The sequence below is a fragment of the Megascapheus bottae genome, unplaced genomic scaffold (genome assembly GCF_031878675.1).
Source record: "Megascapheus bottae isolate mThoBot1 unplaced genomic scaffold, mThoBot2.hap1 HAP1_SCAFFOLD_45, whole genome shotgun sequence".
Classification (NCBI taxonomy): Eukaryota; Metazoa; Chordata; class Mammalia; order Rodentia; family Geomyidae; genus Megascapheus; species Megascapheus bottae.
In genome coordinates this window covers 2,536,752-2,550,159 of record NW_028327483.1, presented here as the reverse complement: position 1 = coordinate 2,550,159, position 13,408 = coordinate 2,536,752, and the positions used below count along the sequence as shown (strand labels likewise).

General features: G+C 42.0%; 1 protein-coding gene across 1 annotated transcript; it reads right to left on the bottom strand.

The window, feature by feature from the left end:
• Positions 1-9,666: 9,666 nt before the first annotated feature.
• On the bottom strand, positions 9,667-10,569 carry LOC150039749 (sperm motility kinase-like). The gene has a single exon (XM_090327608.1). It carries the CDS (start codon positions 10,567-10,569, stop codon positions 9,667-9,669), a length of 903 nt encoding a protein of 300 aa, XP_090183734.1.
• Positions 10,570-13,408: the final 2,839 nt, after the last annotated feature.

The following is a 13,408-nucleotide window of genomic DNA, read 5'->3' as shown; positions in this document are numbered from 1 at the left end:
AAAGATGCCTGCCTGATCTGATGCTTTAACCAACCACTGTGCACTGACGGCGGGAGGTACCATCCACTCCTGATTGCCCTCCACATGGCCTCCCAGCCCAAAAACAAGAGAGCTCTGGTACAGAGCATAGTTGGGTTTTGGAATAGACCCTTTGAAACTTCAATTTTCATTTAACAAATAATCAGTTTCATTCCTTCCTCTTGGATGGTCTCCTTAAAAATTTTGCAAAACAAAGACAAAGATATTAACAGTATTTTGATTTGTTTGTGAAGTGCATATGGCCTGTCAGATGTCAGAACTCACTTATTTGGTCTCCTGATTTCCCTGGAGAGTCTGAATGAAGGTGGAACAGGGGCTGGTTAGTTAGTGTCAGTCAGAGCTGAGGTCTTCAGATACCTGGAGTGTGGGGTTTTTTTTTCCACCTTGGAGTGCACAAGCCTTTATAGATTTGGTTTTGACTGAAGAAGTAAGGCAAGCCAAGACTAGGCGCTTGAAATAAGGGATTTTGTTTAGTGGTACCTTGGGGGATTTTTCCATCTTGCAGCAAAATGTTAATAGAAATTATTTGTAGCCTGCCTGTGCTTGTTTCAAAGTGCTATTTGCCACAGCCCAGGTCCTAGCAAGTCTGTGTTCCCATGGGAACAGAGCAGGATTGTTCGCACTGCAATGCAGGCTGGTTCTTCTTGTGGATGCAACCATGTCACAGATCTTCCTTTACCTTTTAAAAATGTTATCCTTTTAAATTATGAAATATTTTACTGTGGAAAAAATACATGTAAAAAATGAATTAAGAGGAAGGAGAAGATATCAAAGATACAACTCAAAAGCATGAAAGCATCATCCATGCCTGTATACTACTGTTGCTCAGCTCACTGAGATCACAGGATTGTGGTTCAAAACCAGCATGGGCAGGAAAATCCATGAGCCTCCCTGATAATGGTGGACTTAAACTCATTGGTGATTTGTTCATGGTTAGAACTCTATTACTTTCTGCCTCTGGGTGGTTCATTGGAGATAAGGAGTCTCATGGACTTCCCTGCCCAGGCTGGCTTTGAACCATGGTCCTCAGATATCAAGCGTCTGTGTACTGTGCCTGTTTATTCTGGGTACTCTTATCTGCTATGACTCACCAAAAAAATAAAAAGGCAAAAGTTGAGCTGTGGTTCATGTATTAGAGCCCGCTAGCCTTGAATTTAAAACAAAGTCAAAAGTCAGGTTTTGGCCTCAATTGTACTCACAGCTAGTTTGAGGAAATAAAATAAAATAAGCAAGCATGGAGAGTGACCAGGCCAGAGTTCAAATCCTTGAACCAGAACCAAAGGACCCAAGGCCAGTGGTTGACTTGAGGCCTAAATGGCAGTGCTTCCAAATGTTGAATTAGAAAAAACAATCAAAGAAAGAAAGAAAGAAAGACAAACAATAGAAGAGAGGAGCCAATTAAAGAAATTTAAATCATGGCTCACATCTGTGATGCTATCATTTTAGATTGCTGAAATCTGAGGTTTGAAATTCACAGCCAGCCTGGGAAGGAAAGTCCATGAGACCTGTTTTAGTGAATGGCACTGGAGAGCTTGAACTCTCTGTGTTTCATGTCTAGAGCTCTACTACTTCCTATCTCTTGGTGATTACTTGAAGAAAAGAATCTCATGGATTTTCCTACCCAGCCTGGCTTTGAACCACAATCCTCATATTCCAGAGGCTGTGTATGCCCACATAGCTACATGAGACTCTTTTTCCTATAAACCACAAAGAAAAAACAAAGGAAGGAAGGAAGGAAGGAAGGAAGGAAGGAAGGAAGGAAGGAAGGAAGGAAGAAAGGAAGGGAGGGAGGGAAGAATGGAGGGAGGAAGGGAGGGTGGGAGGAAGGAAAAGAGATAGGACAGAATGTGGGAAGGTGAAAGGAAGACAGGCTGGAAGGCACCTATCTAGAGCTTTGGTTTCCAGTTTGAAGCCTGATAGTCTTGATGGGAAAAGGAAAAGTAAAGCAAAAGATCTCAAGGAGAGTTGCCAATGCATAACAAATAAGTAGAAGACTCAAACAAAATAGATAGAAATAGAAAAAGGAAGGAAAATGAATTAAAAGGAAGGAGGAGATATCAAAGAGACAATAGAAGTATTTGAAAACATAGGCTGGGGTTTGGCCTCGTGGTAGAATGCTTGTCCAGCATGCACAAAGACCAGGGTTTAATTCCTCAGTAGTACATACAAAAAAAAAAGCCATGAATAGTGTTGTGGCTCAAGTGGTAGAACTCTAGCCTTGAGAAGGCCCTGGACAGTGCTCAAAACCTGAGTTCAAGCCCTAGATATGGCAGAAATAAAAAGGAATTTGAAAACTTGGGTCATGGTTGTATCCTACTTGCCATGTTCACTGAAATCAGAGGATTATGGTTCAAAGCCAACCTGGGCAGGAAATTCTAAGAGACTTGTTTTAGTGAGCGGCAGTGATGAGCTTGAACTTGCTTTTTTTCCTCACAACTAGAGCTCTAATACTTCCTGTCTCTTGGTGGTTGATTACAGACTCTCATGGACTTTCCTACCAGGCTAGCATTGAACCACAGTCTTCAGATTTCAGAGTCGGTGTAATGCCCCAATTTTCACATGAGATTATTTCTCCCATAAACCATGAAAGAAAGAAAGAAAAAAGAAGGAAGGAAGGAGGGAAGGAAGGAAGAAAGGAAGGAAGGAAAGAAAGAATTAAATAGAAGAAAGAAAGAAAGGAGAGCAAGAGAGAGAGAGAGAGAGAGAGAGAGAGAGAGAGAGAGAGAGAGAGAGAGAGAGAGAGAGAGAGAGAGAGAGAGAGAGGGAGAGAGAGGGAGGGAGGGAGGGAGGGAGGGAAAGAAAGAAAGAAAGAAAGAAAGAAAGAAAGAAAGAAAGAAAGAAAGAAAGAGAAACTGTGACTTTTGGCTGTGTTTTCACCTGCTAGACTTGAGGGAAAAAAGCAAAGGAAAGATTATAACCTCAGGGAGAGTGGCCCATTCAAGAAAACAAGGCAGAGTACCTGAACAAATTTTAAAATGGGGGGAGGGTGAGAAAGAAAAAGAAAACCGAACAAAAAAATGAATGAAAAGAGAAAACACCAAAGGGCCACTGAATGTTTTGAGAACATGGTTCAAGCCTATATCCTACTTGCTCCAGTCACTGATATCAGAGGATAATAGTTTAAACCAGCCTGGGCAGGAAAGTCCATGACAGTTGTATTAGTATGTGCCTGTCAAATCAACTTGGGGTGTTTTGTTCATTATTGGGGCTCTACTGCTTTCTGCCTCTGAAAGTCTCATGGACTTTCCTGGCCAGGCTGGCTTCAAACTGGGATCCTAAGATGTCAAGCCTTTGTGTGGTGCCCTTGTGTATCCACTCTTATCTCCTATGAACCATCAAAATAATAAAAAAGCAGAAATTGAGCTGTGGCTTAAGTAGTAGAGTCAGGGAGCCCTGAATTAAAAAAAGAAGAAGAAGAAAAGAAAAAATCATGAGTCCAATTTTAGCTCTAATTATATTCCCTGCTATTTTGATGAAAAAAAATCTTGGCTAGGGATCAGGTTCTGAATTCCAGCCCTATAACAGGAACTAAAAAAATTAAAAATAATAAACAGCCAGGCTTGGCACAGTGGCTCATGCCTTTGCCACTGACTAGTGGGCTGTGGGCGGTAATTGAAGTTAAGAATCTCATGCAGTCTCCTGCCCAGGCTAGTTTTGAAATTCAGTCCTCAGACTTTAGGACACTGTCCAGTGCCCTTGGTTTCTCCTGGGACTCTTATCTCCTATTACCAACCAAAGAAGAATAATACCCCCCCCCAAAAAAGGCAAAAGTAGAGTTGTAGCTCAAAAGTTGAGCATGATAGCCTTGAATTAAAAAAAAAGTAGAATAATCCTCTGGGAGAGTCACCAGTCCTTTAAGTTCAAGTCCTAAGTACCAGTACTCAAATTTAAAAATAATAATAATAATAATTGGAAATTGAGTTTTGCCTCTTATTGTATACTTTGGTTACTTTGAGAGAAAAAAAAAACTACTCACTGAAAGTGATCAGGCCCAGAATTGAAACCCTGGAGCAAAAATAAAAACACACATAGCCAGTAGTTTATCTGTAGCCCAAGGTATAGAAACTATTTTCAAACGAAAAACCCAAACAAAAACAAAAATACAAACTGAGTGTGAGTTTCTGCACCTTAAAAAGCCATAAGATAACTAAGGGACAGCAAAGGAGATGAGAGACAACATAGTACATTAAGGACAACAATCATTCATTATATGGCGTGGGGGGTGGGGGGGGAGGGAAATGGGTACCAAGACATGTGAAAGGGTATCAATGTATGTGAATTAATGCACCTTCTATCTGGCAAATATCATGTAACCCTTTTACTAATTACAATAAAAAAATTAAAAAAAAGCCATAAGAACTGAAATTTTAAAAAGAAAAATAGTAAAAGGAATCATGAAATGATATGAAGGTGCCAGAAGAGAGGAGCCAATTCAAGAATTTTAAATTATGTCTCACATCTGTAATCCTACCTGCTTAGGTTGCTGAACTCTGAGGATTGTGGTTCAAAGCCAGCCTAGGCAGGGAAGCTCATGAAAGCTGTTTTAGTGAGGGGCAGTCGTGGTCTTGAACTTGCTGTGTTTGGCTCGGGGCTAGAGCTCTAGTACTTCCTGTCTGTTGGTGGTTAATTGGAAGTAAGGGTCTCACAGGAAATTTTCTGTTCAGGCTGGCTTTGAATCACAATCCTCAGATTGCAAGCAGTGAAAAGCCAAGATTACAGGTGTGAGGCATTGGTGTTTGCCCTGGTTCTTAAAAAACAAAAACAAAAAAACTTGTTTGTTTTTGGTTCTTATTCTAGGGCTTGAACTTTGGGCCTGAACAGAATCCAAAAGTCATTTTTTTCTCCCCCCACCCACCCAAAGCTAGTTGGTATACATTTAGAGGCAAAAATCAACTTCAGGATTTTTTTTTTGTATAAGTGATTTTACATAGGGTTGATTCTCCCAGAGGAGGATTTTCTTTTTCTTTCCTTTTCTTTTTTTCCGTATATTTTTATTGTAATTAATAGAAGGATTACATTATATTCACCAGATAGAAGGTGCATTACTTCACAAACATTAAAATATTTTTCATGTCTTGGTCCCCATTTCCCTCCCCCCACCCCATATCTTTTGCTTTCTTTTTTGTTTGTTTTTATTTCAAGGCTCATAATTCTACTATTAGAAGCACCACTCAACTTGTGCCTTTCCCTTTTTTGCTTTTCTTTTTCCTCTTTCTTTCTTCCTGTTTTGCCAGTCCTGAGGCCTGAACTCAGGCTCTGGGCACTGTCCTTGGACACATTTTGTTCAAGGTTAGTGCTCTGCCACTTGAGCCACAGTACCACTTCTTGCTTGTATTGTGTATGTAGTACTGAGGACTAGAACGCAGAGCTTCCTGCATTCTAAATGAGCGCTCCACCACTTGGCCACACTCTCTCCCTCCATTCCTTTCTTTCTTCCTTACTTTATTCCCTACTCTAGTCCTTCTTTTTTGGTGCTTAATAGAAGATAAAGAGTTCCATGGGAAGCTGAGGGTACTACATAGTATTGTAAAATCTGACAATTGTGATTCAAAGCCAGCCTAGACTGGAAAGTCCCTGAGACTCTCATCTCCAATTAACCATCAACAAGTCAGGCCGCACAACTGGGGCAAAAACAAACAAACAAACAAACAAAAAACAGTAGTTGACTTTTGCAGAGACTCCAAATTATTTTTTACATTTTTTTGTCCTTGTCAGTCTGGGGGCTTAAACCCAGGGCCTGGGCACTGTCCTTGGGCTTTCCTCAAGACTAGCACTTTACAGCTGGAGGCACCCCTTCCACCATTCCTTTATGGAACTGAGGAATCGAAGCTAGGGCTGCCTGAATGCTAGGGGAGCACCCTACCACTAGGTCATGAGCCTCCAAATTGTGACTTTAAAAAATAAACAAACAAAAAATGAAGGTGGGTGGTTAGTGTAACAACAAACCAGATGACCTGAAATAAACAAAAATGACAGAAAAAGTAAAGTGAATGAAATAAAAAGGTGAAGGAAAAGAGCTCATGACACATACAGAAAAGAAAAGAAATAATTATAATTTTAAAAGCCAGAGGCTAGGACCTGAGTTCAAGGTGTAGGACCATCCCAGGAAAAGCAAAACAAAACCAAACTTGACATATGGTGCAAATAAGAACAAACAGTAGACTTGAGAAAATAAACAAAAACTTCAGATAGAAGCACCAGCCGTTGGGTGAAATGCATAATACCAGGACCCAAATTTAAAAAATAAACAAGAGCAATCAACGTTTGGCTTAAATTCTACAGCCTGCTAGCTCTGAACAAAAACTTTCAGACAGAATACACTAAGCCCTGATTTAAAACAGTAGGAAAACACCAAAGGGCAAAACAAAACAAAACAAAAAATAAATGTTGACTTGTAGCTAAAAAAATTCTAGCTGCTCAGCTCACTGAAATCTGAGGATCACAGTTCTAAGCCAGCCTGGACAGGAAAAGCCATGAGACTTCTTGCATTGTATGCCAGTCCTGGAGCTTGAACTTGTGGTCTTTTGCTCATGGCTGGAGCCCTACCACTTCCAACCATTTGGTGGTTAATTGAAGAGTCTCATAGGACACTATGAGACTCTTATCTTCCATTAACCAATACAAAGGGCACAGGGAACCAGAAATTGACTTGCTGCTCTGGCTGTAGAACATGCTAGCATACAGGAAGAAAGAGAAAGAAAGAAAGAAAGAAAGAAAGAAAGAAAGAAAGAAAGAAAGAAAGAAAGAAAGAGAGAGAGAGAAAGAAAGAGAGAAAGAAAATGTTAGACACTTGGTTATGCCTTCTGTTCAAACCTAAGGAATAATACAACCAAACAACCAACCAAAATCAGAAAATCCCTCGTGGCTTATGAAGAGGCTGTCAGTATTGGGGGGGGGATTAAAAATGTGGCCAGACCACCAGTACAAGAAAAAAAAGAAGGCCAGAAATTCAGCTTTGGCTCAAGGCATGAAGATGACTAACATAGTGAGCAAAAAATAAATAAATAAATAAAATAAATAAAAATGCCAACTTAGGGAGACTAGGGAGACTTGCCAGTGCCTTCTGAGTTCAATCCTTTCAGTTAGCAGTATTAGCACCCAAATGCACATGAAAACTGAAAATTTGGATTTTAGCTGTTAGAATTGAGAAGAGAAGAAGGAATAGGAGGAGGAGGAGGAGAAGGAGGAGGAAAAGGGGAAGAAGAAGAAGTAATGGAAGAAAAGGAAGAGGAAGATTAGGAGGAGGAAGAAACAGGAGGAGGAGGCACTGAATATCAACAAGCCTCTTCCCCATCAAAACAATTAGGAATAAAACAAATGTAAATGAGGGTAAAATAAGAGAAAAGCCAAAGAAACACCTTAAAGTGATCTGGGTGATGTATGCTTATGTCTATAGTTCTAGATTTTTAGAGGACTGAGAGTTGTGGATATTAATTTTTACCCAGCCCAGGTGGGAAAAATCCCTGAGTATCCATGAGACTTATAAACAATAAATCACACCCAGGGTGGGCAAAAAAGAAACAACAACAACAAAATCCAGGGAAATTGAGCTGTAGTTCAAGTGGTGGATCAGTAGTCTTGAGCAGAAAAGCTAAGGGACAGTGCCCCAGACCTGATTTCGAGTTCTATAACCATGAGAGAGACAGAGACAGAGACAGAGACAGAGACAGAGACAGAGACAGACAGAAACAGAGAGAGACAGAGGGAGAGAGAGAAGAGTTTTGAAAACAGTTAAGATGATTTTAAAATGAAATATAGAAGTTGAAAAACAGTTATTTAATAAGACACGAGAAAAATATAATTTTTTGACAATAAAGGTTAAAATATCATGCTAACCTCACCCAAATCTTACCCCAACCTACAGAAAGCCCTTTCTATCAGAGTTGTCAGTAATTTAGAATGGAAAATTCACAGCCAATGTTGAGATGATCTTGATTCTCTGATGCCTGTGTCTGTGCAGCCCTGGGAGAACTGATGGACTGTGCAGTATTTGACTTGCCTTATTTCCCTTGTGTCTGGGAATAGTCATGTCGTGGGGATGGGGGCCTGGGCACAGGAAGTGGAAATCATTGTTGAAGAGCTTTCTCTCACAGGAGGAGCTCACAGAATTCAGAGTCTTAACCAGCACTGATTTAAGCTACATTTTTTCTTTCTTTTTTTTCCATTGAAGAGTGGAGTTTTACTACATTTAAACAATTACTGATAGACCTCACAGATATCTATCATGAAGAAAATGTGGATTTTTCTACATTCTACAAGTAAACTTAGAATTAAAATGAAATTCAAGCTTAAAAGATTCAGTCACTTAGCTACATTTTAAAGAGGGAACACAAGTGCCTCTAAACTATTCCTAAGTGTACCAAGGAATGGAGCATACAGAGAGGACAGCACTGCCAGCCACCCAAAGACAGTTTGGCTTCATTATTTTCTTGTCATGATTGATTATGTTTTTTTCTTTGGAGAACATTCACTCTGTTTTTCCTTAGAAAATCAGTTGTGTTTTCAGGCAGTACAATTTGTGACTACCTGAGCACTGATCTTTCTATTGGAGTCACAGTGCCAGAGACTCAAGCTCCTTCTCTCTTGAATGCCCCTGGTGTTACAAAGTCACTGGCTGGGTGGTTCTGGTATGACCACATGGATGGGTGAGACAGGGCTTCCAGCTTTCTGTGGCCTTGGTGTATTTCAGGGCTATCATTTTCTCTCTTGCATGATCCTGGTGTTACAAAGCCCCTGGCTGGGGTTGTTCTGTGAGCAAATGGGTGGGTGAGAAGCTTCCCTGTATCAGTGACAGGGCTTCTGGCTCTCAGTGAGTTTGGTGTCTTTCAGGGCTCTTCAATGCCATCTCTGGAACTGCCTGTTACTGGGTCTGCACACAGCAGCACAATCTCCTCAAGGTATCCATCATTTTACTCAGCATCCCCTTCCTGCCTCATTTTCTTCTGGAGCTAGAGGCTCTACCATCATGCTGTGTCAGCTCCAAGGAAAGGACAACATCCTCTGAGGTGTTGTGTCCAGGTCCAAAGCAAGAGCAGCCAGAGGTCCATGTTGAGCATGCTAGGAGCTCAGCAGCAGGAACTTTATCCACCGCCTCCACTGGCAGCTCCTTACAGCCATATCAGGCATATCTCTTAGGCCTCATTTTAGGCTGCTTGCAGCCCTGACTCTTGGTATCCCTCAAAACTTTGTTCTCATTCTATGGCTGTGAAGAGGGCAGGGATTTTGCTTTACCTCTTTGGCAAAATGTCTCCTCTTCTCTCTGTGGCAGGGAGGAACCTTGGAAGGCAGCCACCGACCCATGATATGGCATGAGGCTGTGACTGGGGCTCCTCTGCAGGAAACAGAGGGAAATGGCAGGCAAAGAGGTGCTTCGGCCTGTCTGCTTCACATTACAGGTCAGCAGACACAGAGGGAAATGATAAGGAAGAAATCTTGAATGAAACCTACCTCTCTCCTCCAGTAGGAAGGTGGAAGGGTTTGGGACAGTGGCATAGTGCTGAATACCCCACTCCAGAGATTGAGCTTTCACAGGACTGACTCTCTCTGCCTTCAGGCCATCTTTAATGAAAAATGGGTGGTCATCACATCATCAAAGGATCTGTGCAAAACTGATGTGCGGACTTGTGATTAACTGTACCCCACTGAACACATCCTGCTCACCACAGTTGGGTATAACTGCTTGGGCAGGGGCTCAACTGGATATAGGGAGTTTTCATCAAATCCATCAATCCATGTGTGTGCCATGACTTGTTGCACATCAGACCTCTTCTGAGGGTCTAAAATTAAGAGCTGGAAAAAGACATGATGTCCTCTGGCAGTCAGGTGTTGTGGTACATCATACCTGCCCTCGACAAATTTTCTACAGAGCTGGTTGAAAGTGCTCTCTTGAAATGGGAATTGTCCCATAATCATAAACAACAGGATGGTGCCCAGACTCACGACATCTACCTTGAAGCCATCGTAGGCTTGTTTCAGGTATATTTCAGGGGTACAGACCACATAGGCACCAGGAAGATCTGTGATCAACTGCACTGGGGCAATCCTCAGGCTCAACCCAAAGTCATTGACCTTGGCATTGCCGGTTTCATCCAGAAGGATGTTGTCAGGATTCAGGTCCATGTGTGCAATCCCATGACAATGGAAGTACTGCATCTCACTTCCCATCTGCTTCAACAACTTCCTTGCTTCCTTCTCATAAACCTGGCATGATGCTTTGATCCAGCTCTGCAGGTTTCCCTTGGTGGCCATTCCCATCACCAGGTAGACATGTTCCACTCCCTGGATCACTTGATACATCCTAATCACATGGGGGTGATTCAGAGGCTTGACAATATCCACCTGATTTTCCACCAGCATTGGGTACTCTTTTGTCCCCAAGATTGTCACTGTGACATCATTGTCTGTGAGGGAGTGATAGGCCTTCTTCACCTGCCCAAAGGTGCCAGTGGTCTGCTGTACATGATATTGACTGACAAGGAAGTCCTCCTCTGCGGAGGAGAATGTAGGGCATTTGCTGTCTGTTGACTCCATTTTTCTCATGGGATGGCAAACATCCAGCCACTACCAAACAGCTAAGAAAATATGGTGGCTAGTATATTTTAAGTATACTTAGCTAAGTTAAGATGACAATAAATATAAATATTAATATATATAACAATTTTATACATCAGTGGAGTAGGTATCAAATCTTAACGAAGTTTAGCTAATCAATTCAGTGATAGCATATCTTAAATTAGCACAATCTAAGCCACAGAATAATGGAAATCCCCAAACCCACACAACCCAAAGCTTCCCTTCCTGCCCACTCACCAATAAAAGAATCAATCTAAATCTGATTTACTGAAGCACTGTAAAGTAGCTCTCTCAGCACTTTAACTGAAAATGGAGAGCAACTAACAGCCTTCTGCAACCCCTCCAGGCACCTCACAATGGCATGTGAGGTCGGTGAAGAAATGGCCCAATCACATCATGGAAGAATGGACCAATCACAGCCAGGCCTCGTGTCACCAGGAATGAATGGACCAGTCATAGCCAGTCATAGAACCATTGAGGATCTAGTTCATAGGAATGTTGTAAAACACTTCAAGTGGACCTCTATGGGCATCCTCATGGCAGCATTTTGGGAACCATGAGGACTGGACAAGTCCCTCCTTCCTTCTCCAGGGCCATGGCATCCTAGGATCTGCTTCTGCAAGACCTCAGCCTTCTGGGACTTGCTCCCACAATCTCTGAAAACATGTTGGATCACAATGATCTCTTGAACACATGGGGATTGGCAAAAGCTACCAGAGTGGCATCAAGTTTAAAGAAAAATTGATGTGTCAGGTTTGGTACCATATTATTTTACTGATAATTATTTTTTTCCAGTCCTGGGCTTGGGCACAGGACCTGAGCACTGACTCTGGATTTGCTTAAGGCTAAGGCTCTACCACTTGAGCTAAAGCGCTACTTCTGGCTTTTTGCTACGTATGTGGTACTGAGGAATCGAACCTGGGTCTTCGTGCATGCTAGGCAAGCACTCTACCATTAGGGCAAACTCCCGGCCCTTTACTGATTATTTTTAAAAACTCAAAATATTTTTTACAACTTGAGGGAATAATTTAAAATTAAAAGGCTTGGACGGAGAGTTTGGAATAGTGGTAGAGTGCTTGCTAGCATGCACAAAGAGCCAGGTTTCACTTCTTGGTACCACATACATAGAAAAAGCTGGAAGTCTTGCTGTGGCTCATGTGCCTTGGGGAAGACCAAGGACAGTGTTCAGGCCCTGATTTCAAGCCCCAGACAGTCAAAAAAAGAAAAGTAGGCTTGCTGGGTGGTGGCTAGCTACACAGGAGGCTGAGATCTGAGCATAAAACTGAAAGCCAATTAATCTCTAGAAAATGAGAAGTGGGGCTTGGATCTAGGGTAGGATGGTAGCTTTCAGCTGAATAGCTCCTGGATAAAGCCAAGGCACAGAGGTAGGGTGGTAGACTTGAACTAAAGAGCTGAGGACATCTACAGGCAAAGTTCAACTCCCATGACCCACAAAAAATGAAATAAATAAATAAAAATAAAATTAAAAATCACAAAACAAATTCTGACAGTAAGAGAAACTTCAAATTTGTATCTGAGTGTTGCAAGAAAAAGGTACATAGGGACAAACATGGCCAAGAAAGAATCAGTCATGGGGGAGGGGTGAGGAACGGAGAGTCAGGAGTGAAGCCAGGGAAGGCTGCTTCTCTCTGTCTTCTGTGGATTTGCATTTTTGCATGTACATATGTTTCATTTTATGTAGGATATCCTGCACAGGGTCAAAGGGTCCTGCTCCATCTCAAACACTTGAATTGCTGGTGTATATATGAGCAATATCAGGTCCATATTCACACCCACTAGAATTTACTATCATCTATGAGATAAAACAAAACAGGATTTCCCAAAAAATTCTTCCTTTGAAATCCAGAGATACTTGGATGAAACATTGAAATTGACAGAGAAGGTCTAGAATAGAGGACATAAGTGCCAGATGCCAGCCTAGAAAGAGGGACCTATGTTGAACTACAAGATCTTTGTTTGAAAGCTGGAACTTCACTTTAAAAAATCAATAACTGGGGAAAGGACTTTCGACTAGTGGAAGAGTGATTACCTAGCATGCTTGAAAACCCAGGTTTTATTACTTTGAGGACAAGGTGCTGAGGACAGTGCAAAACAAAGGGCCTAGGAAAAATTTTTTTTTACCTGGGTTCATTCCTCTTCAGTGTGGAAGGAATAATGTCAGCTGCAGAGTTGTTGAATGACAGGTGGAAGCACGGAGCAGCCTCATAAAATTTTCCAAGGGATGCAAGAAACACTCACCTTCCAAATTCAGGCCCACAGTAACCAACGCTCCAGGAAAAAGGAGCTCCTCGAGTACCCCTGCTGGAATCAGCAGGAAATGATGTTTCCTCCATAGCAGTAGCTGCCAAGTGGTCATTCTTCCCTTCCAATCCAGCTTTTATTCTGATTCAGCCCCTCCTGCCATGCCTTCTCCTTATGATTGGCTGATGGGCCCCACCCTGAAATCCACACACCTATGCCTGCTTGCAGGTGGGATGGGCTCGTGGTGCCCTGTCTTTTCAGTGAGCAAAAATGCTGAAGCTGAAGCTATTTTCATTCTCTAGTGTATGAGCAGGTGGGATGCACTGAGAATTGTTTCATTGCTAAGTAAGGGACCCATTTTACTTGAATCCCACTCATGATATTTCTAATCACGGTAAAAGAAGGAACTTGAGGACCAGGCGAGGTTGGGGGCGGCGTTGGGGTGGGGATGAATCTACCTGAAAGATTTTTTTTTGCCAGTCCTGGGCTTGAGCTCAGGGCCTGAGCACTCTCCTTGGACTTTCTCAAGGCTAGG

What these genes read in the sequence shown, in the direction of transcription:
- LOC150039749 (XM_090327608.1), bottom strand. Translation starts at nt 10,569, where the DNA reads ATGGAGTCAACAGACAGCAAATGCCCTACATTCTCCTCCGCAGAGGAG.